This window comes from Sparus aurata, chromosome 18 (assembly GCF_900880675.1).
Source record: "Sparus aurata chromosome 18, fSpaAur1.1, whole genome shotgun sequence".
NCBI classification, from domain to species: domain Eukaryota; kingdom Metazoa; phylum Chordata; class Actinopteri; order Spariformes; family Sparidae; genus Sparus; species Sparus aurata.
The window spans coordinates 30052884-30078628 of record NC_044204.1 but is presented as its reverse complement, the minus strand read 5'-3'; the positions used below and the strand labels follow the sequence as shown (position 1 = coordinate 30078628).

The 25745-nt window shown below is 39.7% G+C and overlaps 3 protein-coding genes across 15 annotated transcripts in view; 2 read left to right on the top strand and 1 right to left on the bottom strand.

Moving 5' to 3' along the window:
* zdhhc9 (zDHHC palmitoyltransferase 9) overlaps positions 1–11558 on the bottom strand; it is a 35777-nt gene extending 24219 nt beyond the window's left edge. For 3 of the 5 annotated variants that reach the window (XR_003981460.1, XR_003981461.1, XM_030396576.1), the window contains exon 1: positions 7115–7278. Coding sequence is in view for 3 of the 5 variants with exons in the window: in XM_030396576.1 (XP_030252436.1) it covers positions 7115–7278 (164 nt within the window). In the remaining 2 variants the exon portion in view is untranslated. Of the gene's footprint in view, positions 1–7114; positions 7847–10313; positions 10526–11425 lie in introns of those variants that run through there. The other 2 variants (XM_030396574.1, XM_030396575.1) reach the window with 2 other exon arrangements.
* Positions 10589–14815, top strand: tyw2 (tRNA wybutosine-synthesizing protein 2). 5 transcript variants are annotated; one of them, XM_030396571.1, is made up of 8 exons: positions 10589–10630; positions 10716–10768; positions 11229–11348; positions 11456–11654; positions 11749–11899; positions 12024–12133; positions 12292–12449; positions 13130–14815. In XM_030396571.1, the coding sequence occupies exons 2-8, from the start codon at positions 10748–10750 to the stop codon at positions 13505–13507; spliced, it is 1137 nt and encodes a 378-aa protein (XP_030252431.1). In that variant the 5' UTR covers positions 10589–10630; positions 10716–10747; the 3' UTR covers positions 13508–14815. The 5 variants fall into 5 exon arrangements, with proteins under 5 accessions (XP_030252431.1, XP_030252433.1, XP_030252429.1 ...); XM_030396568.1 differs by having other exon boundaries at positions 10597–10630; positions 11180–11348; XM_030396573.1 differs by lacking the exon at positions 11229–11348.
* A 1496-nt stretch (positions 14816–16311) lies between these two features.
* The window catches only part of sytl4 (synaptotagmin-like 4), a 12923-nt gene continuing 3489 nt past the window's right edge, over positions 16312–25745 (top strand). Inside the window, exons 1-12 of one of the 5 annotated variants that reach the window (XM_030396564.1) lie at positions 16312–16419; positions 18172–18360; positions 19775–19990; positions 21077–21186; positions 21394–21502; positions 21588–21755; positions 22611–22725; positions 22819–22909; positions 23037–23131; positions 24251–24346; positions 24742–24920; positions 25274–25376. In XM_030396564.1, coding sequence (XP_030252424.1) covers positions 18242–18360; positions 19775–19990; positions 21077–21186; positions 21394–21502; positions 21588–21755; positions 22611–22725; positions 22819–22909; positions 23037–23131; positions 24251–24346; positions 24742–24920; positions 25274–25376 — 1401 coding nt within the window. In that variant the 5' untranslated portion in view covers positions 16312–16419; positions 18172–18241. Of the gene's footprint in view, positions 16420–16477; positions 16793–16825; positions 16949–17746; positions 17766–18171; positions 18361–19774; positions 19991–21076; positions 21187–21393; positions 21503–21587; positions 21756–22610; positions 22726–22818; positions 22910–23036; positions 23132–24250; positions 24347–24741; positions 24921–25273; positions 25377–25745 lie in introns of those variants that run through there. The other 4 variants (XM_030396566.1, XM_030396563.1, XM_030396562.1 and 1 more) reach the window with 4 other exon arrangements.

Sequence of the window (25745 nt, the reverse complement as noted above, 5' to 3'; positions counted from 1 at the left end):
CGCTGACTGGTGAGAGCTACAGATCATCACCTCTACACCCTACAAGATTCTGGAGCAAAACTTCCTGATTGGATTGGAAGCTTGTGTATCTCACATTTGCCTAAATCACACCGAACAGCAGCAAGACAACTGCAGGTCAAAATCAGAGCAGGTTGACTGTTGCCTTTTTAAAGAATAATAATTCAAATCCAAAACACAATAATATATTATTTATTACACTTCAGTCTACTGCAGACTGGGGATGCAGATTAAGTGTTTTTGCCATATGCTATGCTCGATGTTGTTGACTTAATGGGCGCCTATAAAACTGTCATAAAAGCACCAGTGACCATTAGACCATGAGTTCTTGGAATATGGAAAAGAGACTGCTTATTGGTTTTAAATGGGGTCCCATAATCTGAAAAACCTGCAATCAGCTGGTCATAAAGGACAATAATCACATTTACCATAAAAAATGATGACACAGCCTTACATAAGAGAGATAAGATACCTCGTGTAGTGCTTATTCTGCATGGAAAATGTGAAGTTCAATGTGTGTATGGGTTGAGTGGGCATTAAATGTATTATGGTGTGTCGACTGCAGACTTTGATCCAGAGGATTTCCCTCTTAACTCAGGATGACTTGAGCTCAAAAGATGAGAAGCTTGTAAAGTCGGAATATCGCTGACTTAAAATCACTTCAACTTCTCACCACCAAAACCACTGAACCCAGGATTTAGATGTCACCATGTCGTGTATGGGTGAGTCATGACGTTTCACCTTTGCTGAACATTTAAAGCCCTTCCTTTATTAATACTTAATGGTTGTAAGCTGTTGCAAATCTGCATGAATCATACTACAAATGAATTATGCACTCACTGTGCAGGTTCATCCACAGTGGGCCTCCGTCACACAAACATTTGTAGACTGTGACTCTGCCTGTTTCTAGGGCACTGCTGTAAAAACCCTCTCTCTTCTTTTTCACCTACAGGCAGAACAACCACTTTATTACTAGACCTAGTAAACACTCTGGCTCGAGGAGGATTTTGTCCTTCTGTAGCAGAACGACTTTTGTCCTTTTCTGCAGATGTAATCATGCTTCTACAGTTCACATATGACCATAACATACCCTGCAATCTTTGAAAAATCCAGAAGGTTTTTTGACAGCACTTAGTCCTGTTGTGACGGCATTTTCAGAGTCCTTAAATGCCGTTTTTTTTTTAACCATCTGGATGAAAAATATTCAGTCTGCTGCAAATTAAAAAATATTTCTATCTTGTTTCTCAAGTTGTGACTGTGTTTTCAATCCAGAAGGCTGGACCTGACGAATGTCACACGCAACTTTTCTATTGGTTGTGGCTGAGACTTCGTCGGTCCATGTTCACCAAAATCACCACACAAAGCCAAGATATAGATTGTTGATTTTAATCTTATTTAACTGGGTCATTATTTCTGGAATGAGACATTGCTGCATTGCTGCTGAATTGTACAAAATGGTATTTTTTGCCGTTTGCAGCACCACAAGCTGAGTGCCATGTAGCTCCATTATATTGGAAAGAAAGCAGACGTCTCTGCAGCCAATATCTCCAAAACCCAGCAATTGACACAAAAAACCATTGAGGCGGATAAATAGCACTACAGGTAAGAGGAAAAGTATGACTATTTTATGACTACTACTACTTTCTTAAATCTAGAAATAACCTTGGAGAAGCGGACAAACAGAGGTTTTTTTTTTTCAAATATTGAAAGCTATTTTTTCATTTCAGAAAATGGAATGCCTCGCAGTGTGAATGGTTTACATGAGAGGCACTAACTGGAATTAAACGTGTCCTTTAAAAGTCTTTGGTATCTAATGTATGAGTGAGTTTAAAAGAGGTTTCACTGAAGCTCCAAATGGTGCAATCTGTTGTCCGGTTTAAATCAGTCTTCCTTGTTATGCAACAGTTAAATACCATATGAGAGAAATGTTACAGGACATCCTTTTATTAAGGATTAAAGCTAGGATTAAAGATGTTGCGTCATAGAATGATCACTAAGTGAAATCAAGAATAATGATGAATCTGATGATTCCATTTCAGTCACATGAAAAAATAATACTATTGTGGCAAAAGAGGTGGCCGTTTCTTCCGCAAGAGAATTTTTTCAAACCAAACAGATGAAGACAAAGTGCAAATATTTGTGAAATGTGCCTCCCTATATGGTGGGCAAAAAATATCCCTTCACCCTCCAGCCCTCTCCTCCTGCCAGGGAAGCTTCCAGAGAACAAAGCCTGTAGATCACTGTTACTGTAAATGGAGCACAGACTCTGAATAGGACATAAATCATGTTATTGCACATTTAGCCAGGCCAGGCAGCTGCTTTCTGATTGGCAAACAGGGAGACAGGGCGGGGTCAGATGCTGAGGGAGGCTCAGGGGTCGGTTACAAGATCTCCTCTGACTGCAGCTGCTCGCTCTGCAGGCTCAGTCCGCCACATCTTTACGTTTTATGAGGCCGACTAGAGGACGGAACGGTCAACCGGACACAGCGAAAGCCTCTACCTTGCAGCAAGTGTAGGGATGTAGATACAAATAGACAAGCAAAGACAAAGGCTCAGTCTCACAACAAGCACATATGCTTCTCTGGCCTTGTAGCTCAGTGTCCTGGGGTGGACAGACAGATGACACACTGTCCTTCTGTTCCAGTTTTCATGCTCCTTCATCCAGACTCCATTGGTGGCTATCCACATGCACGTTTGCATGCATGCACACACACCACACACACACAAACACACACATATAAATGGGAAGCAAACCAGGAAAATTCAAACTGTGAGGAAGCCTTTTTGCGGATATTTAGCCTACACATTTGGCAAAGGACTTCCAAAGCCTTTTAAACACCATAAGCAAATGTTATTATGTAAAATCCTATCAGTGAATATTAAATGGGCACAAAACCAACAGGGTATTGACATACAGTCCTAAAATGTATTCCCACTGTAAACCAGAAAACAGCCCAGCCCACCTCCACAGTAAATAATTTGTTTAGCTGTTCGTAATGGGTCTTTCCATTTGAATGTTCGACTGCTCGCTTCCGCAATTTAGCACAAATTAAAGCCTGGAGAGGTCTCCCTGCACGGGCTGCCGGTGGCTGGTGATAAACGTGAGATGTCTGCTCAGCAAGTGTTGGAAATGAGCCAGCCCACGCCAGGACACTGTCCTCTCTGTTCTCCCCTCAATGCCACAGGGCAGCTCAGAGCTCAACCTCCAGATAATATGTGAAGACTGAACCTTCCAAGACAAGAAAACTACAGGACAAAGACAAGTATATGATAACAGAAATATGATCCATAACCAAATGCACTAGAATTATCCCACACAGAATCTTTGCTACTTTAATATTAGATTACTGTAATGCAGTGTTGTGCAAATTCTGTGGGTCCAGCAGACTATAGTGCAGTTTTTAAATCAATCACAAGCCTTTGACAAATTGAGTTTCAGAACAATGCCAGTATTATAAATCATATTAGCTAAAGCCGATACAATCAGTTGATTTATTATTACTTGATTGACAGAAAATCTTGCCTTGAAGACGAGCGAAATAATCCACCAAGTGTTGTTAGCTGACACAAGCAGCCATCTCACAACATGTCTCATATTGTGAATTTTCACCATAAACCGAGTAATAAATGCATCAGACTGAGTGTGCAAGGTTTCCGTGCATTACACTGATTATTCATATGACAGATTTTTGAAAAACAGACTTAATGTGCAAACTCCTAACGGCTCTGTGGGAATGTGAGCTAAATGCTAACATCAGCATGCCACAGTAACATACTCAAAGACTATGACGTATGACGTTTACAATGTCCAACATCTTAGTGTAGTAAGCATGCTAATGTTGGCTAATTAGCACTAAAAGCAAGCCTACATTTGACCTGATAATCTTATGGTGGTGGTGACAAATTTGTTGGTAATCCCTCTAAATCATGACTAGCAACCCACGCGAAGTGTGCGGCGGTGTCTGCATCTGCAGAGACTTGACCCACTGACTCCATTTGTTTTGTTGCCGTGTTCAGGACGTTTCTGGGCATCAACCACTGGGCAGTGGGTGGGTAGCCCGCAGCTAATGACAACAGACAATGCGCTAGGGCGGGACTCTATAAAACCATGGTAACCAAGTGCCACAACCTTGGCAACAGGTGTCAACAGATACGGCTTCTTCAGTCTTACACCGATTATAAGAAAACAAGACTGAAAATGATATTTGGGGACGAGATTCATTTAAATCTGTGTCAAAAATTACTGTTCTTAAGTACAGTTTTCATGTACTTAACTTGAGTACTTCGGTTTTCTGCTAATTTATACTTCATCTCAATCTGCTGCCAAAGAATTCTACTCATTATTGGCTTCATGACAAAAGTGGTAGACTGACAAACAGACCAATATTTCCATCTATGCTGCCAGAGTGGCTAAAAATACCAAACATTTTCACTATTTTCTGGCATTTATAGAAAGAATAATGTTTGGATAGAATTAGTAAATAATTGGCATTAATACATGTTAAAAAATAGATGTGAATGCAGCCCCAATCCCAGTTGAGGATGTTAAATTCTAAAATATTCATACCAAGAAAAAGACTTGATTTAAACGTAGTCTCAGATGGGCAGTGTGTGAATGCATTAGACCTCCGAGTCGTTTTGCAGAAGGCAATTACTCTGTCAGAGGTTTAAATCAGATATGTATCAACATGCCGTGTAATGGCGAGTTTGAAAATTACCCCCCTGTTGTCTGGGTCCAATCTCCACGTTAATATCCATCCCCCCATGAGAGATAATTATGTTCCGCTGTAATATGAACATAGTATGCTAACAACCCTCCAGCCATTAGTCACCGCAATGCCTCCTCTGGGCTCTGGACGTTCAGCGTGAGCAGTATCGTCTCTCCCTCTTTGCTCTGAAGCTGGACACCAGCTCCTTCTGTCCGGACTCTAAGGAAAGCCGGAGGCCATTAAAGTGCAGAGCAGATAGAGATGGGAAGGGCCTGGCACTATGTGAGAGCAGCTACTTCTCTTCTCTGCTATGCTCCAAATCCATTTGGCCTGTTAGCTGCATACACGCCCACAGTCAAGAGAGGTTACTGTGTTACAGAGCAGCATTTTATGCTAAATCATCGTGCCTGATTTGTCTGGGAAGAAAGGGGAGAAGAAGGAGGAAACAGGTGGGGCAACGACAGAAAATGAGTGCTTTCTAAATGAGAAGCAACCCTGCTTTATGAGTATCATTCAGCCTTTTGCCCTTAGTTTTAAAAACAATCCTGTAGCCTTCATTGAAAGGATTTTGGCTTACATGCTGCATCCGAGCCGAGTGGCTGTGAGTGCGGAGTTAATGAGTCCATTGGGTTGTCTGAGGGTTGAGACTGAACTGCTGAGACAACAGAAATATGCAGCTCTCCTTTCTTAAAACAGAGCAGAAGCTGGACAGAGAGGGGTATTAAATATTTAACGCCCCAGTATGTGGTCAATCATAAACCTTCTTTTCTCTGACCAGGGACTGCATTCTGAGCAACAAAGCGTGGACCAACAGCATGGCTGGGAGGTCATCAAAACAGAAATCCTTACAAATAAATGCAACATAGGAGGTCACAGATCTGCTTGACAAGAAGAGACTGATAAAAAAAAAAATTTAAGAAATCACTCTACCTTACACACACACACACACACACACACACAATAGCAAGATCAACATACAACAGAAATGGATGAGATGAGGCTAAATAAATCGGTGTGACAAACCATATCAAGTCCTAACAACTATTTGGATAGTTGATCAATCATTTCAGTCATTTTTCATGAGAGTAAACTGAATATATCTATATTTTCACTAATTTATGAAAAACTGTTAGCCCTTTAACACACTGTAAAGCTGCAATGGTTATTTTCACTATTGACTGATTTGCAACCCTTTGATTAATCGATCAATCCCTTTCATCTATGTGAGAAAAAGGTGAAAAACATTCATCAGAGGTGAGGTTATGTCTTAAAAACAGTCTAAAACTCAAAGATGTTTGTTTTAGTGTCAGAAAAGACAAAGAAAACCTGAAAAGATTCATATTTGGTAAGCTGGAACTCAAAGTATTCAACATTTTTTATCCAAAAACAGCCCGACCCTATGATTTATGATTATTTAAAGCAGCTGTATGTTAGATATTCTTATCAAAATAAGGGTTTAATAGCTCTACATTGTCAGTGAGTGTTTGGTCAGTAACACAAGTCTCTTCTCCCCCTGCTCATGCAGTAAAAGAGAAAAGAAACGTTCTGGTATCCCTGCCCACTTTATCCAATCAAGACAGAGAGCTCCATAATGAGGCGGTGCTGTCTGCTCATGAACACACAGAGATCAGGATCCTCCTGTTAGCTGCTCTGTCCTGCGATAACAACTGTGCATTTATTCTGTGACGTACAGAGGAGGGAGGGACAGGAAGTTAGCTACAATAACGACAATGCAAAAAAATATGTCTGCCCAATAAAAATAAAATATAAGGTAATGTGATTACAGCAATTTTAGTTTTAAGCATATTCAGATGATTATCTAAATAATATTGTGAATCACAATTACTTTGGCGGTGATAGTCGTGACATTAAATGTTCATATTGTCCCATTGTGGGCCATGGTTACTCACAAGTCAACATTATGAGATTAAAATGTCAAATTTGCATGATAGAAGCCATAACTGTGAGATAAAAAGTCAAAATCTATCTCATAGACTTTTCATCTCAGAATTATGATACCTTTAAGATTACCTTTTAATAATCTCATTATTTCAATGTTTTATCTCATAATAATATCAGAATTATGACTTTCGATCACACAATATTCACATTCAAACCCACAAACCTGTCTTTTAATCCCCTATGACTTTATATACCAGAATTCTGATTTTATTTCTCATCATTTCAACTTTTTTTACCTCATAACTATGAAATTTGATTTTACTATGATGAAATTTACCTGATAATTATGACTTTATATCCCACAATTAATTGATTACCATGAAAAGTATTTCTCAAACACATTTTTCTTTCAACTGAAGTGAACACAAATCATGGCTTTGACTCTGGTGGCTCATGAGGGGTCAGAGATGGAGGGATTGACTTACTCGAAAGCGAAGAAGAGCGAGCAGGTCCCGACGATGAGGAACAGGGTCAGGTAGAAGACTCCTTTCTGCCGGGCCATCATCACCCGTCCGTCGCAGCAGAACGTGTTCTTTCCCGGGAGCTTCTCCCATTTTCGCACCTTCCGTGTTATCATCACCGCCGACATGGTGCCTGTCCTGTGCTCAGATCAGCCCTCGGTGCTTCTTCGGGTTAATGTCACTTGTTATACTGTAAAACGAGGCGGACAATAAGCCGATGCGCTCATATAGTCTCACAGATCCTGTTCAGTCAGTGTTGCACACAGTCCTCTGGCAAGAACAACAAACGCCTTACTTAGAAATATTAAAGATTTCTGCACAAGGGGACGACTGGGAAGCATTTTTCTTTCCGTAGCATGGTGTCGCATTCACATCATCTATGTTTCCTGATCCATTTTTATTTTCCAGTTTGTCTCGTCTGTACTGCAGCATGTCATTCCCACGGTGAGGCTCCCACGCTGCTCCAACAATCTCGATCCTCTCTCTCCGTCCGCTCGATATCGGGCGAAATTAGCAGGAATTCATCCGAATGCTTGAGGCAGATGTTTCCCAGCAGAACAATCCAGTCGTGGCTGTTGCATCGGGGTAGCGGACCTTGACCGATTGACATTCATATCATCTCGATAAATCATAAATGATCGTCCAGGCGAGCTGCTCCGTGGTTGTGGACATTAGACTGTGACCTGGTCCGTGTGCCTGAAATAAAAAGAAATTTAAAAAAAAAATCATTTAAAAACAATCAGCGATGATCTGCTGTATGGACGCGGACATGTAAAGCTGTTTGATGTGCTTTTTTTCCCGCAGGATGCCAGCTCTCGGTTTTAGTCAATGGAGGCAGGAAACACGCCTAGATTGAAATGTCTAATCTTAAAGGGGCAGGGCAGGTAGAAGGAGAAGGAACAAAGGACACAGATAAAGGTCCTGCTGAGATCACATTAATATGCTCAACCCCGAGCCTGTCCTATTGCCCAAGGGAGGAGATTGTGAATTAAAGTGTATCAACGAAGATAATTGGTTACAGACCTCAGATGCATTAATCCCTCCAGTGTTGCTCTCCAGAGAGCAGAATGTAAACACTGCAGAGGTCCTCAGAGCAAATCAGGTCTTACTGGGACCAGTATGGCAAAATGGTTACTTTTAAGGCTTTAACTCTTTAGCAACCTTCAATTTCATGTCACACACTACTCAGAATTAATTAGGGATGTTGTTTGTTTTTTAAGTGTTTCCTGTTGCAGTCGTCCATGCACATGAATATATTCATCCATATCCCAATATGTCTAATAGTTTCCAGTAGTGTTTGTCTCATGACCATACTATTTATACGCTATTTACATCTTATTAATTTATTGTAGGCCTGTTTAATTCCATATCCAATATCCTACTTTATCAAATCTGCATTCTTTATTTTTGTTTTTTGTTTTTGTTTGGTGTATTAATATTTAATTTATGCTGATCAATCTCAGAATTAAAAACACACATGTGAGTAGTTTTGCCCCTGAACGTTCCCCATATTTTACTGTAAAATAATATCTAAAAAGGTGAGGATTTGATTCTAATCCATGGTGGACACATGCTGGCTTTCATGTGTGAAACAAATGTCATCTACCACATGCCAGGCGACAATGTGACACAATGCTCAAAAGGTGAAAAATAAACACCAGCGCTGATTCAGATTCTCACATCTGAAGTTAATCCATAAAGTGTAATTACTTTCATTTGAATCCAAAAAGCAGATTATTTTTACAAAGTTTTTAAGGTGTAAAACTGACGTAAAGCCCTTGAGTAAAAGTAGTCAGGGAACTGTCTTCCAGTCACGTTGAGATAATTGTTTAACAGAATATTATCATTATTGATTTTGTACTAACAATATTTATACTTAAACAGTTAGTCCCCTGTGTTGTGTCTCTTTCATCGGCACCTTAACCTTTCACTTAAGTTTAATATTGAGGTCTTTGTGGTTATGTGTCTGTGGCTAGTAATAACAATGATATTTTCACTGGCCATGCAAGCTATTAGCCCCCGCTAAGTCTCTTTGGGTAAAGACATCAAAAGTGATTATGATGGTTCAATATTGGCTAAGCCCAGTCATACAGCCATTATAGCCCCCTTGTTGTTACAAGGAGACAACAAGATGGCACTTTATGAGACACACAGGGGAGGGCCGAACCATAAACGACCCTGAGAGTGAACCAGACATTGTTCACTCTCAGTCTGTCCTGAAATCAGAGATCATTGGCGGGAAAGCTACTGTACATCTCCATCAGTCAGGATCCCCGCTGCTTTATATGTACCTCAGTGGAGGACATTATTAAAACATGACCTGTCAGATGTTGCTTTGACCAACCTGTCAAGTCAGGTTCCAATGACAGCTGAAAGTCTGAATTTTTAAAATCTGATGCCACTTTTTATTACATAAAAGAGAGATCGGGGTGTTGAGGTGGTTTTATACAGCCAGATGAAAGCTTATGACTGAACTAATGTGAAGCAGACAGATAGATAACTTTATCCGCTAAAAGGAAAATGGTTTGAAGTAGGAAAAGACTTACGGATACCAGCTTCACTGGACTAACACAAACAATAACAGAAAAATGGCATAGTTCCAAAAGAGCATTAGTACAGCTCAGGAGCCAATCAATCAATAAAGACCAAAAAAACAGGCCATGTTGTAACAACAGTTTATAAAGGATGTGAAAATACCATAAAGAGAATGTCAACAAGACCATTTGCATTAGTTTGTGACGTGAAATCTCATGCAATTGAACCATATATCATAGTTTCAGAACATGGCAGCAGTGATTTGGGTTTTGAAACAGGTAAACCCTAAAAAAAAAAAATAAGAAAATAAACACAACAAACATGATCCTTATGAAGATACATGATTTTCCTGGTATGCCTGAAGTCTTATTTACTTTAGCTTTTCAAATTAGAAACTGACTCAAATGGTTTTCTTGTATTTTTGCTTGGATTTGTGAAAATATGTGACGCCCTGTGAAACGTAATCTTTCATATGCGCCATTTTAAACACAGTGATATGACACAGCCGATTATACTGTCACAGACTGATTACTTTAGTTGTATTTAGTAGTTCAACTAATACAAACATATTGCCAAGAATTACATTTTCTTCACTGCAGGATAACATTACTTTGTAACAGCCGCTCACCTTCATGAGGTTTGAGCCGTTTGTCTCCATCTACCGACGTTGGCGGGAAACGTCTTCAAATTGATTTATCGCTTCTTGTAAATCAGCGACAGCAGTTCTCTAACGGACATAAAATATAAAACATAAATGTAACTAAACCTACTAACATTTCGATGATAAATTGTTCTTGTTCTGCGTCGAAAAAGCTTAAACTGTGGCTGTTTATATTACTACATAGCTAGTTCGTTTCTACAATAAAGTTTTGTATTTTGAAACGTCCGTCTGCTTAATCGTCCGGCTAGAAACACGCGTCGTATGTTGTTGTGGAGCAGCTACGGGTAGTTCCTCATTTTCGTTGTAGGCTAAATTTTCATTTTTGTAGTGTGAAACATAAATACAGTGGATTTGTTTGTTTGCTCGTAGATGGACGGTGTGCCTTGCCTTCGTGTGTCTCAATGTCATGCACAGCAGTTCAGGTAAGAAGCCTTATAGTGAGTGAACGGCTAAGCTAAGCTAGGTAGTCGTTAGCATAGGAACCTTAGACATTTTGGCAGTGTCCACAGAGATGTTTTGATAAACCCACTAACAACTCACAACTATATTTTATTTGCTGCACTGAGTGATCATATGATTTGTCCTTTTTTTCTTTCTTTAGCATCCTTATAATTTATTGTTTTGTTTCTCTTTTGCTAATTTACTCTTTGCAGTATAGTGCAAAGATCGAGCCCCTCTGAGGGTTTTTTGCTTCTCTCATTGCGAGTGTGTATGTTAGTCTGCATTATTTGTATATGTGTAAACTGATAAAAAACAAAACAAGCAAAATATCAACAAGTTTAATACGTCTTCTGTGACTTCGTGTCTCTATTTTCGAACGTCTCATCTTACAGGAAATGTCTACAGTCCAAAGGAGCTCTTGACCTGAGTTTGTGTTTACAGAATGACTCAGCTGGGACAGTCCTTTTGCCCATTTTACCTTCCTGTCTGTCACAACTTGATCTCCAAACTCTCAGAACAGTGGCTGCTTCAGACAGTACTTGTGAGATAGTTTGGAGTCAGGTAGTTAAAACGAGAGTTTCACTTAAATACACTGATAGAAGCTTAAGAAGCTTAAAAAAAAGCTTAGTTTTATGTACCTCTTGTGACATGTCCTGTTTTCACCACAGTATCCTCCGCAGTCAAAGAAAGAGAGAGGACGGACACATGGTAATAAACTAGAGCATATCCTCCAGGAGCTGTTGGAGTCTCAGGGTGAAAGATGGACGGAGGAGCTAAGGGGGGACCTCCCTCGCAGCTTCCAGAGGCATGGAGACCTAGTTCTGCTGGCAGACAGCTGTTTGTCTCTGCCAACATGGAAGAAAATGGGTACTGTTTGCAAACTGAACCACAATTTTGCTTAAGTACTAGATGTACACAATAATTAATCAGGACATTTATTGATTTCTTTTTACTTGCTTAGGTCAGCAGCTATGGAGTGCAGTGGCCAAAGGACTGGGAGCGAAGCGCCTGGCAAAGATGAGTCGAATATCCAGTGATGGATTCAGGTCTCCCGTAGTGACGATGCTGTTGGGAGAACACAGCTGGGTCAAACATGTGGACAACAGGATTAGGTAATTCTCAGTCAGTCAGAGTCATTTATTTGCTTACTAAATCGGTCCTGTGAACGTGATTTGAATACATTTGACGATGACTACAACATGCCTGAACTGATCATGTTTTCATCTTTTGTATCAGCTATGAGTTCGATGTGACCAAATCCATGTTCTCAGCTGGAAACATCACAGAGAAACTCCGCGTGGCTGGATTTGACTGCGGAGGGGAGACTGTAGTGGATTTGTATGCAGGTGGGAGATGTTTGAGTGGATATCTCTAATAATTTTGTTTTTAGTCCAGGTTTTGACACTTTTATAGTGATGAACTCTCACACTCTCAGTAGTTATTAATCATAATTTGAGTTGTGACAATGTTGGTGTGTAACTATCTCAACTATTTCTTGTTTTAGGTATTGGATACTTCACTCTTCCATATCTGGTACACGCAGGGGCCAGTCATGTTCACGCCTGTGAGTGGAACCCTGACGCAGTTGAAGCTTTGCAGAAAAATATTGTGGCAAACGGGGTGTCTGACAGCTGCACTGTTCACCAAGGAGACAACCGACTAGTAAGAGTGTTCCTATGTGTTCGATAATGTCAATGTGACGCGTTTTGTTGACCCACAACTATCATATTTATATTACTAGCTCTGTCTTTGTTGAATTCTTTACCACGGGGAGAGTGTTTTGACTTATGCCCTCTAGTGGTCGTTTTAGTTCCCATCTCTACAGGAGATCATGGAAACAAATACTGGTCATTTAAACGTTATCACTCAGCTATAATTTCTAACAAGAATCAGCATTTTGACACTTTATGTCATGAAACTTGAACTAAATTTACAAAAAGAAAAAAAACAATCAGATTATGGTGTGTTTTTGGGAGCTCTTCCATTTTTGACAGCTATAATTATTTTGATATATCCATTAATGTGACAGAGAAAGACTTGATTTCAAAAGCCTGAACGTTTTCTTTACAGAATCAAGAGAGCAGTTCAAATAGGATTTATTCCAAATGCAGTCTGGTTGTTTTGTTTCTCTCTGTAAATTCCAGTGTAATTGCAAGATTATTTCTGGCATCGCAGCAGGAAAAAAATGATTATCATTTTCTAAAATGCATTTGAATCATTAATTATCATCCAGTTTTGCACAATACAAGTCACTTTGTTTTAAAAGTCTATCGCCCATCTTTTATTCTGCATCAAGAATCATATAATAATTTTGTATCAAAGAGCTTTTCCTCTATTTTCAGCTCCAGCTGTGTGACATTGCAGACCGAGTGAACCTGGGTCTCATACCGAGCTCTGAGGACGGTTGGCCTGTTGCCTGTCGGCTGCTGAAAAGAACAACTGGTGGCATTTTGCACATTCACCAGAACGTTACCTCACCGTTACCAAACACGGCAGCCATTCCAGCAATCGATGATGTCACCCACAGGGTTTCTGGGAAGACAGGCGACAGAGAGGTGTGGCAGGCCTGGGCTGATGACACGGCAAACCGCATCAGCTCTCTTTTAAAGGACATCACTGGTCCACTGTGGATAACAAAAATCCAGCACATTGAACATGTTAAGTCATATGCACCTCATGTTCACCATATTGTGTTGGACTTGGAGTGCAGACCATCCTGAGGAGATGAACAGATACTGAGTGGACAGCATGGCCTTCATCACTTAATGTGTCACTTTAAAGAAATAGGAAGCTATATGGTCCAGGGATTTCTATGTAACCAAACTCTACATCAGCTGGTTTCTGCGGTTATTTCATCTGTCAGCTGCTGCAGTGTTTCTATAAACCTTTATTTATCCAGGGCAGGTTCTCTTCTGGGCACAGATGCTGTGTTTTAAGAAACGCCCTGCCTCACACACATGCAATTCTAATCACACGTGGAGGCTGCCAAACCATATCACAACCACAGCCTTATCTTTTGGCCACTGGGCAGCTGTGGTTTAGGTGACTTGCTCAAGGACATCCTTTGGTTGTGTTATACATTGATTTTTTTTTTCCTCCCGTGTTTGATCCCTACACCCCTTGTGGTCAGACGTAATGAAAAGCTGAAGGCTGAGACATGAGTCACATCCACTGGTCCTGACTCTCACAAAAGTGTGTTGTAATTACAGAACCCCAGAATCAATATTTATGAGTACAGCACTACAAGGAACTTTTACCTGTTTATGAAACAATCTTAATTTAATACTGGTGCCTCTATTGCCTACATAAGCAAACAAGAACATCCACAAGAAGAATGCCTATTTACATGTAATTGTTTTAATGTCTGCTAGTGGGAAATTAAAAATATTTTTTATTTTTTAACAAGCTGTATCTTGCTGTTGGCTTATTATACTGAACGCATAAGATCACTATGTAATGTTGCTAACTTCATATTTAGCTCAATATAATTACTATTACGGTGCCACCAAATCTGTTATTCAACATGTAACTGGGTGTATATTACAGCTGTTATCTTACATAGCCACAAATAGCAGTTTGGAAAGACTTACATTAAATTAGTTTTCAACGTACTTAAATAGGTTTGTATTTGTTAACACCAGAGCAAAACAGGCTCACATTTTGAATTATGAAATCAAATAAAACAGCACAGTGCACATCTAGAAGTCATACAGTTCAATAGTATAGGACAGTAATTAAAACTGGTACTAAACAAGTGACATAGTGCATCTTTAATAATTAATGAGGAATCAGTCAATTTAAAAAGTGCAGCATCCCCAGTATAAATGACACCTATGGGTTCATATACTGGGCATTGTTAAAAACTTTGACCTCTACAAGAAATTTTTATATTTTTGTTTGTTTTGTTCTGTTTTTTTTACTTTATCTATGAATGTCAGGAGGCAACCGCTGATCTTTGCAAAAAGGCAAATACTTCATGAAAGTTTCACTTCTAACTGATAAATGGAAGTAAAAACCTGGAAAAGTGAGTGGAAAAACATAACGCAGATTCTTCCATACAAGGGGCTGACTTCATGTTTTCGTGGGTATGGACGGTATGTGAATCATATGATATGGCCTTCATAGTCATCAGGTCTGAACCCAGTTGAACAGCTATGCAGAGATTTCTGATCCAAATAAGGGAGTATCTTCTGGATGAATGGTGTTTAGCCAACCAGAAGAAATCTGCCAAGGAGCACTGAAGCTGTTCTTGCACCTCATTGTGCACCAACACGTTACTTAGACCGTTAATGTGTTTGTTTTGTTCTCTTTGTCACCCATCTGTATCTGCTCTGAAGGTGCTGAAAGCCCAGAATTTGTCTTTGCACCACTTGCCAAAAGAGCCATTTTCAACGGACACAATTGGATTTTAGTGATTGATAGCCCATATGAGTTCCCTCGTAAGTGAAGTAATAATCATCTGAAATACAAAATCAGCACGAAAATCCAGAATCACCTCTGTCCTTTTCCAGTGAAGCTTAATTTGGACTAAAAACAGCAGAGTGACTATCTGCATCAGTCTAGTAATTATCAGCCGACTAGGGCTGTAACTAACAATTATTTTCATAGTTAATCTTCCCATTATATAAATGATTAATTGATTGGTCATTCAGTCTATAAATGTACCAAAAAATGTGAAAAATTCTCATGATACTTTCCCAGAACCCAAAGTGACTTCTTCAAATTGCTTCTTTTGTCCAACCAACAGTGCAAAACCTAAAATCTCTTCATTTTCTATCATACATGACAAATAAAAGCAACAAATTCTTACATTTAAGAAGCTAAAACCCACAAAAGTTTGACATTTTTGCATTGAAATATGCAATTCTCAAAGTAGTTTGCAACTAATTTTCATCTGATTGATTACAGGTGCGAAATCCAACAACTGGCCACCTGTTGTATTCATAGACAAACAGGGCAGCATATCACCAGAGCAACCACTAACTGCTGGTTAGCTTGTTGAGCAGTGCATGTAGCGGTTCATACTGGGCGCTCAGAACACCAGATTGCACTGGAGCTTTGGAGCGTGACAGGCCCAGGCTAGCTTGTTAGCATGCTAACTAAAGTAGATATCTCTGTAATACAATACATAAACGTCGTTAACATAACAATAACACTTTTATATCTTCTCCCTGTTGAAAATGGGGGTTAATTTTAGATTTTTTTCCAACTGAACTTGTTACATATTGCATCTTTTAATCCATAATTTATCTTCCTTGGGATGAAAATATATATCAACAACTGTCATTGTAAATTGGCATCATTTTGTGAGACTTACAGTCGCTTTTTTATTATCCTAGTGATCATCTGTTTTACAATGCATCACTTTGCATACGCCCTAACAGTAAATAACAGCATCAGGAAACCACAGAGGACACACCACTGCCTTTTTTTTCAATATTTGTTTTGCTATTCTCACATTCAGATAGTTGTTTCTAAAGTAAAAGCCCGGCACTTCCCATTGTTCCGAGATTTTTGCTCCCACCGTACTCAAAATAAATGATCGCGCACCGTTAGTGTGGAAACAGGGGGACATGGCTAATTATTGGATTGTTTCAACGTGTTCCAATGTTCCACATCCAGCCCTCCTGAGGTAAACAGAGCCCTAAAGGAAATGCACCTGTCATGGAAAATGCTGAGAGGCGCTCCTGTTCTGCCTGTGTGTGTGTGTGTGTGTGTGCGTGTGTGTGTCTGTCTGTCTGCTGCAAACTTTCCTTATCTTCCGGTACTCGAGTCGGGACTCCTCCAACACAGCGCTCAAACAAAGTCAACAGGTTTGGAGACGGGAGGAGGAAGGAGCAGGGATAAAGACAGCGAGAGAAGCTACGTCCATGTCAGTTTAATTAAGTTAAACGCGCCGCTAGCTTGTGTGCTACTTTGTTGAGCTTTTTGTCAGGAATATCGCGCCGTTGCCCGTAGTGACGCGAGTCGAGCAGCGGGCGAGAGGACGAGTTTTTAACTAACAGGTGCGTGTGGTTTTCTTTAATTAGCTCTGTTTTGTGTGTTTATCACGCGGCTTTAGACTCATCTATGAGGAAAAATTTAATCTTCCGCCTTTCCTGTCCGCATTTTAAGCAAACTGGTGTCTTATTAAACTCACGTAACGTTAACGCTGGTGAATGGTGGGTAACGTCAGCTTTAATTTAATTTCCAGTTCGAATGTTGACGCCAGTTACGCCAGTTAACATTCAAACGGTCGGGCCGCGTCCATCTTTGAATTCTTGACAGTTTCAGCAAAGTCTCAGATTTGTGTTTGTGTTATCGTGGAGTTGAAGGCTTGTTAAATATTTCTGTTAATGTCATTCGTAGTTTACAAAGCCTCCATGTCTGAACTATGCTGTCAATGCTATTTTTTTTTTAAAATTTTTTATACGAATTCCCTCTTTTATGAATCTGTTTTTGGTGTCTGTGAAAGCTTCATGCAGCATGTGTCATCTGCCTCAGACGCATGCGCCATTTCCTTAAAGATTAGTTGATTTACAGGTATTATCTTATTCCTGCCAGAGATAGTTTGCCCCAGGTATTTAAACAATGAGGAAAAAAAGGAAGGGTGTCAGGTTTAGAATTGCAGCTTTCCCACTGATAAGCTTCTAGCTACTTAACAGGGAACATTTCCCCTCAATTTAATTTCCTTTGTGGTAATTCAAAGGGAGCTTAACGTTTCAGATGGGAACAAGACACATGACAAGCCTGATGTTGTGCTTAAACAAATGGTTAAGCTACCAATCTCCACCCAGCTCTCTGTATCCTTAGAGGGTGGGAACCCAGCAAGATAGCCAAGTTAGTGTTGTTTTTGCCTGTCCCATTTAAAACAACCTTTCACCCAGGCACAGGCTTTCTGTGGGATTTTTAAAACCCTCCAGCATCCTGGTTCCTATTAGTCACTTATGATTTCTGCGGATTGGATTCCTGTCCTCTCATGACATGGAAAACACGAGGGTCAGTTTCTGTTGGCTTTGCAGCGATCTGGATTCCCACGAGGGATCGTTTAATGACAGATTAACATGCAAGAAGGCGGTTACGACTCCTGAACTCAAAACTTTCCCTTGACAGAAGCTCACTTCGTGGAGGCCTGCAGGAAGAGAGACACGTCACTCAGCCGGCTATAATTAAATGATTAGGATCACACAACTGTTTGTATCTTTAGGTCACCGCAAGGCAACCTGGCAGCGAAGTTCCTCTTTCTACTCAGGTTGCTTTACATGAGATTATAGAAAAACTGGCTCATGCTGTTTACCTCTTTAGGCGTTTTTTTTTTTCTTTATGTTAAATGTGCAGCTTTTGCATTATGTATTCAAATGCTTATTCCCACTTTAGTGAATTTCCTGATGTTCTCTTTTGTCAGCTCTTCTCCATGTGACTGCAACTGAGCCGAGCCAGTTGACCTGCACGAAGGGTTTTTGGTTAAAGGCACCATGCCCCAGGCTGCAGACATGATCAACCTGGGTTTCCTGTCTGAGGCTGAGCAGGAGCTGATCCTGGAGGTGCTGCGACGGGACGAGGAGCTGAGACAGAATGAGGAGCACCGTGTCAGGTGAGACCAGAGCACCTCTTGTCAATTGCACAAATGGTTATCTTACTTTCTTTCTTATTTCTTTAGTTTTATCCCGATGTAAGCTATTGCTGATCCCTTCAATTCATGTTACTCATTCCGTTTCAGTTTTACCTAACGTACCTTTAATTCACAAATATAAAACATTGAAAAAATATATATATACATACTCTTTTACGCTTTTTAAACACTGTTTTTCAATGTGAGTATTTGTTCATGTAGGTATTTAATGTCCGTCTTGTGAGATATGCACTCGTTGTTCCTTGCAGGGCTGGATCAAAAAGTTCATGTGATGAAAGTTTAAAAGTTGGTCACACTCTTATTTACTTACAATTTGATCGTTTTATGTATAAAAAACAATTTTGTAAAAAAGAAAAAAAACTTGAAGGGTATTGATCATTTTATTGATAACATTCAGTCACTGCTGTGGCGTTCCATTTCCCTCCATCTATTGCCTTCATGTCAAAACACCACTGTTGTTTGCATCATCCGCTCTCTGTCGCTGCCAGTTTGTTGCACTAGATTTTTTGTTCCCCCACAAACTGATAACTGCTGAGGAAACACAGATACCAGGTGATACCAAAGACATGATACTATTGGCTGACAATCCTTGTTAGAAGCCGAAACAGAAAAACAAAAAAAAAGTCTAATTTTGGTATCAGTGCTGATATCCAGGTACCTTATTGACATGCTTATTATAGAATATTTCAAACAATACCGAGCCCTGGTTGCTGGCTCTCAAAGATAAATTTACACTAGACGCCATGCTGTGAATCTTATCTTATCTTGATATGAAGGTTTTTGTCTTGCAATGTGCAACTCTTTGATTTAAGGCTTGGAAGCAAATTGAGTATTATTATTTACAATTGTGAGGAACATTTTCTGTTATAAGACTGCACAATGTCAATTTAATTCTTTTATGTGTTCAGGAACCATATTGTGATGTATATTAGATCTGCAACTAACGGCTGATTCCATCTTGTCTTAAATCTATTTGAATATTTTGCCTAAGAATTGATAAATTGTTATATAAAATCTCAGAAAATAGTGTAAAATGTCCATCACAGTGTTTCAGAGCCCAAAGTGACATATTAATTGACCAACAGTCCAGAATCCCATGATTCCAAATCCAGTACTTAATTTATTATGAAAGGAGACTGAAAGCAGCACTGATCACATTTCGGACCATAACAAAGCAGTGAATGAGTGAATTTTTGACATTTTGGATTAAAATGCAACTAATGATACGTAATTTCATTAATAAAATCATTGTTTCAGCTATAAAACATACATATCAGAGTACACAAGGTAAAATATTTTGAAGAAACTGATGAACATTTTAATACTGAAGTAGCTTTTCAAAGGATAATCTCTCAGTTTTCATTTTTTGTCTCAGGAAGTTGAAGACAGAGTTGCTGGAAGTGAAGAGGAAAGGAGCCAAACGTGGCAGTGGAAGATACAGTCAGCGTAGTTGTGGCAGATGCCTGGAGCCGCTGAGTCGACTGACTATTTTCAACAGCCAGTGTAAGATGTGCAATCACTACGTGTGCCGCAACTGCAAAACAATCCTCCCACAAGGATCCTGGCTGTGCAGTGTGTGTGCCAAAGAGACGTAAGAGGCCGTTTTCTTTATACTTTCTTTTGAACTAGTAATTCGGTTTTATCAAATATTGGGTCTCTCACAATCCTGTGTCTTCAGTTTATATTTGGGGATTTCCAACAAATCCCATGAAAAATTCCCAAATATTTACTAAGGAGTATTTACTTAATTTATAAGGGACCATTCAGTGGTAGATTATGATATATTTGGTGCTGGGACAAATAATTTTGGCACCAGGATGGTGTGTGAGTAGAATCAATCTATTGTTGGTTTTGGTCCTTTCTTGGGATTTGTTGATAAGAATAATCCTTTTAAGATAAATAGCCATTTAAAAATATCTTCTAAGTGCATTTGAAAGAAGATACAGAGCAGAAAATCTTGAACACTGAAGTCATTGATAAAAGCATTTGTGCGTATATTTTCTAATCATAGCATGTTAGCCAACTGATTTATCCGTCAGGCTCTAATAAAATGCTAATATTATCAACTGATATTTTCTTAATGTAAATATATTGGTATTGGTGTATAACCTGTCCAATATGCGCAGACATTTACTGTTTCAGTGCAATTATGTCATTTTATTTCGTTTTTTGTGCAACTTTTCCAAATATTTGTCACAAGTGTTTGATAACCACATAATAAATGTGTTTATATCGCCCGATATATTGATATCAGAATGTTTTTACTGCCTAATATCTGCATCAGCCCCAGAAATTGCATATCATCAGGTTCTACATTTAAGAGGCATTTGCCTTTTTAAATGGAAAAAAAATATGAAATTTACAAAAGTTATTATTGATCAACAAACATTTAAAATCTGCAAAATAAAATAAAACATTCCGTTTATGTAGGTGGAGGCCAAATTAAAGTTCAAATTGTAATAAGTTGACAGTCCAACACATATCTGTCAATACATTTAGCATCACCCACTGTTGCCAATAGTAGCATGTGTTGATGACTGTAATAGGTAATAGGTGGTATCTCTTCAGAATGTTGTTGTGTAATGATACTCACATTTAGCTTTTTCAAATTGTCATTTAAAGTTATTAAAGAGTGTAATTGAGATGTTTTCTAAGAAGTATTTTTATTGAATTTCAGGGATATAAAGAAATTGACAGGTGACTGGTTCTTTGATCAAAGGATCAACCGTTTCTCTACGATGCCTGGACACGACTTAGTGAGAGTCTCCCTGAAAAAGAAGCCTCTGAGTGAGTACAGGAAGAGGAAGTGGGTACGAACTGTTCAACCAGGAATGTAAACAGCCATCAGCCTGGGCTTGAAGAAATATCCACAATCACAGGAATGTGGTCCCAGTTCAACAGTAGAAAGAGAGCAATTTTAAGAGCTGCTGTAACATGGTAGAGTTTTCTTTAACTGGTGTGGAAGTGTCATTTAACTTTTGTTCTGTGTTATAGCAAATAAGCGCGAAACAACAGGAGAAATTCTGTTGAGAAGTACTGAAATACCCCCAGATCCTCCTGTTCCTCGAGCCAGGCAGAAAAATCTGCCAAATAATAAAAAAGGGTGCGTCGTCATTCTTCAGTTTTAGAAATATACAGATTTAACAAACACAGATTACCTCAACCTTTTGTCATGTTTTCTTTGACAGTCCTTCAAGTGAGAATTCAGGATCGATTGCTTCAAGAGAATCATTTGAATCAAAGGAGGACGTTATGTCAAAGCCAACACGCAGCGACACAGAATCTGCAGAAAACGCCAGCATAATTAGCGTTAAAACTGGAACTGAGTCTGGCCATGTGACCCCTGAGCAACCAAGGTAAACTCGCCTGTAGTAAAAGCTGCACTGCATGATAACATCAGAGCAACAAACAAAGCAGGAAGTGTTGTGTTTGGCCCTCCTCCCCCACAGATAGGTGGGGTACTGGACCAGTCTTGTCCTGCTACTAGTTGAAGCTGCTTTTAGCTAGTTAGTTCAGTTAGTTGTACATTTAGTGGTTGTATTAGCTGACTTTCTCCACAGCCCCATCTCAGCACTCCTACGTTGCTCTTTAGCAAAAAAGTAAAGCTATGGAATTCAGTGCTGTTGGTACTGTAGATATCATAAGTGAGTGCAGAATAGGTTGGAAAAACAATGGACGCGTAGTGAGAATAGTGAGCTAACGTGTAACTTCAAATCAAAACAAATGTTATTTATATAGCCCAAAATCGCAATCACATTGATACTTTTTAACAGGGTAAAAAAAAGCAGTGGAAGAAACCTCAGGAAGAGCCACAGAGGAGGTTAAAATACAGAATAATGATGATACATCAGTGCCGCCGATTTCATTATAGGAGCAAAAATTCCCAAATCATGAACAGGGCAGCACTGCTGTGAAGTTATGTACTCAGGCATGGACATTTTCGGGCTCGGTTGTGACGCAGCGGTGGAAGATCATCGACCTGAAACATCCATGCATAAATAAATAATGTCTTTAAAGTGCTGTCCTTCTCATGGTATGGGCCACTAAAAGTAAAATGCACTGACTGTTCCTAGTTTCAGGCTAATGGGAATGAGGGAGACGGCGTGTCACACAGAACACTGAAAGAATATTAGCAGTATGTATTTGAATGCAAAACGTTCAAGCACATGCAAGCGTCGCTGTGATTGATGATGTCTTGTGTCATCACACAGGAAAGGGGATCGCTCAGCTCTGTCCAGCCCAGCAGGATCCAGTGTTTCCAGTGTGACCGTCCCAGTCAAAGCAGATATTGAAAGCATTGACAGCGGCAACCCAGACGCTAATATTGTAAGATGCTTTCACAAGACACAGTCATGTTTCTGTCTCAAGCTATTTTGACTTCTCTTCTCTGACTATAACTTTTCGTTTCTGCCTCTCTAGACTGCATGTGTGAAACCGGTCAATCCGAGCCCAGATATAGATGTTGAAAGACTCTTCAAGAAGAGCATCAAACGAGACCCCAGGCCTACTGGTTAGTATTTGTCTATATATATTTAAATATATATAGCCATGTGCAGTGATGTTGTATTTCTTCCAGAATCAAACTAAAACACTGTTTGTATCATAGCTTAGTTGCTGGTCTGTATTTTTTATAACAGAGTATGTATCAACACTGGATCTGCGTGATGAACCCGACACATCAGAGGGCTCGATGGGCAACCGGAGCAAATCTGTTCCAGGCTTGGACATACAGGTAAGAAGTTTGCTGAAAGAAACCTGCTAATCTTTTATGTCCTTCTGTCATGATTCTGTTCTGTTTAGTAAATCGACTGAAATGCGTGGAAGAGAATTTTTCCTGATGTATTAGTTAAACATTTGCTTCGGGTGTTTGGACACGAAGACAATCCTTATTCCATTTCTTTTGTTTGGGATGTTAGAAATCTTCAGCTTCTCCAACAATGGTATATAATTTAGGTAGAGTTTTTCCAAATGTGGAAAAAGACTAGCTTCTGAGCAGTAGTGATAGGGGCAAAGGGCAAAAGAACAGAAGGTTTCCTGCACATAAAAAGTGATCAACTCAAAACAAAATCAACAAACAACGAAACATGCTTAGTGGCTACATTAAATTACTTCAGTATTGAGGCAGTTTTGAAACTGTTTAAGCCTCTTCTGTGGTGGGTTATTTCCTGTCTTATTTGTTGAACGTCACTGCCAAATGAAGCTAGGAAGATGCATTTCCTTTGAGATAAGGAGCTAATACTAAAACGTGCGTTTTACAGTTAATGTTTCGGAAAGGATAAGAAATGATTGATTGCTCCATGTAGTACAGCAAAGCTAAAAATTCTGTCTGGTGCTCTTGGAAAAACAGGAAACAGAGTACTTCATAAACCGGAGGCAATCCAGACACTCTGAATGTAAGAAAATGTATCTATGTAACCTTTATTTTAGTGGCTAAATAATGAAAAGGCCAATCATTTAAAAGGCAAGTTTGCACAACTAGGTCTTCATCAGGCCTCACCTGTATAGTAGCAACAGCCAATCGAAGGCGATGACAGAACCCAGATCATAACATACCAAGCGAAACAAATTGAACATTTTATATACATTAATAAATTTAAAAAAGATGTGAGGATGGAAGCCTGGACTCAAATTTAAGTTGTTGTACAAACACAAGAGACTCCGACACACACTCTCTTATTAAAGCATTGACTATAATGGCATTGGCTAGTGCAGACGTTCAAGGCCAAGACTGTTGTAGTTGTTGGGTAGATTTTACCAATCACATTATCAATTAATTACACATAGAGATCCATTTCAGGGAAACCAGACAGTATTTCTACAATCAACCATCTCAATATTTATTTTGATGCAGCTGGAAGACGGAGAGGAGGACGAAGATATCGACAGCTTGGTTAGCCTTCACAGAAGGACAATGGCTTCGAGCTCCTCCAGCCTGCGTGGCTCAAAGGTAAAGTATTGCCCTGTAGTACAGTCCTGTAGCTCGCATTAGTCCTCTAAAGGCTGTTTTGAAGAGCAGCTCATTATTGTCTCTCAGAACGGAATTGATGGTAGATTATCTCAACAAGCATCTATAACCTCAGGATATCCTCCAGCGAGTTAGGAAGTGTGAGACTGTCGTCTGACATCTGAGTCAAATGTTTCTATAGTTACCAGAACCTCGGGGCAGAGCACATTGACTTTTCATGCTGTCACTTCAGATAAAGATACAAACATCCTGATCTCTTCTAAATTATTTTGTCCCTGAAGCACTTTATTTAAGGGAACATCTGTCCACATATTGTCTTAATGTCAATATTTGCGGTTATTGAAACAAATAGTTAATGATCAGGTGTGTTTCTCCAGAGCACACTGGGCAGCCTGATGAGCATCTACAGTGAAGCAGGAGACTTTGACAGCGTGGAGGTGAGCGGAGACGTCATCTTCTCTATGAGCTACGACGAACACACCCAGAGCCTTCAGGTCTTCATCAAGGAGTGCCACGGGCTGGCCTGCGGCGACACTTCACGGCAGCTTTCCAACCCGTAAATATCAAAAACTAGCAGAGCTATAATGTGAAGTTCCACTAGACAAAACTCAAACTTGGGTTCAAATCGTGGCCCTTGAATAGACGCGTTTTTGTCCTGCACACACACACACACACACACAGCCCTCAGTGCTGTTAACACAGCTTTGATCGGTGCCGATAAGAGTTTGCTGTGTTTACAAAGTCTTCGTAATCACATCCCAGAGGTGATGACTTGAGCTTCACAGGAAACTGAATGTCAACACATATTTTTTTCAAAGCATTTAGTCAGGAAACGCAGCCAAAGACCAGTAGCCTCGCCTGGGTGGGAGTAACATCTTTTGACAAAATCTTTCTACTCTTATGTTTCAGTTACGTCAAATGTTATCTACTCCCTGACAAATCCCGCCAGAGCAAAAGGAAGACCAGCATCAAGAGGAACACAGTCAACCCCGTCTACAAAGAAACACTGAAGGTGACGGTTTATAACTGGCACTTTCTCAGCTGTAGACCTTATCCTGTTGACTTAATGACACTCCCTGATTAGTGACCTTGTGCCATGCCTGCTGCAAATAATGACCGCACCTACGGAGACCTTAAGATTGATATTGACACTGCAGATTAGAATAGCTGTTGTCAAATATTGATTTTGCTCCTGGCCACCAATGTACCTTAAATACAGTGACACACCAAAACGCTGCAAAGGAAATTAGCCTGACGAATCAATTAATAACAGATGAATGCTCTGTGGGTTTGTATTTGCTCTTTAAAGGTTAGGAAGAAGGTAATTATTTAGGAGGTTTTAGACACAGCTTCCAATAAAATCTGAATCCATCTTCTGCTT

Bases quoted from the DNA above. Each gene is read 5' to 3' on its own strand.
- tyw2 (XM_030396568.1), top strand. From the start codon at position 10,716: ATGGACGGTGTGCCTTGCCTTCGTGTGTCTCAATGTCATGCACAGCAG. The intron at 10,769-11,179 runs GTAAGAAGCCTT...CTCATCTTACAG, and splicing joins TGTCATGCACAGCAGTTCAG to GAAATGTCTACAGTCCAAAG. The intron at 11,655-11,748 runs GTACTGTTTGCA...TTACTTGCTTAG, and splicing joins GCCAACATGGAAGAAAATGG to GTCAGCAGCTATGGAGTGCA.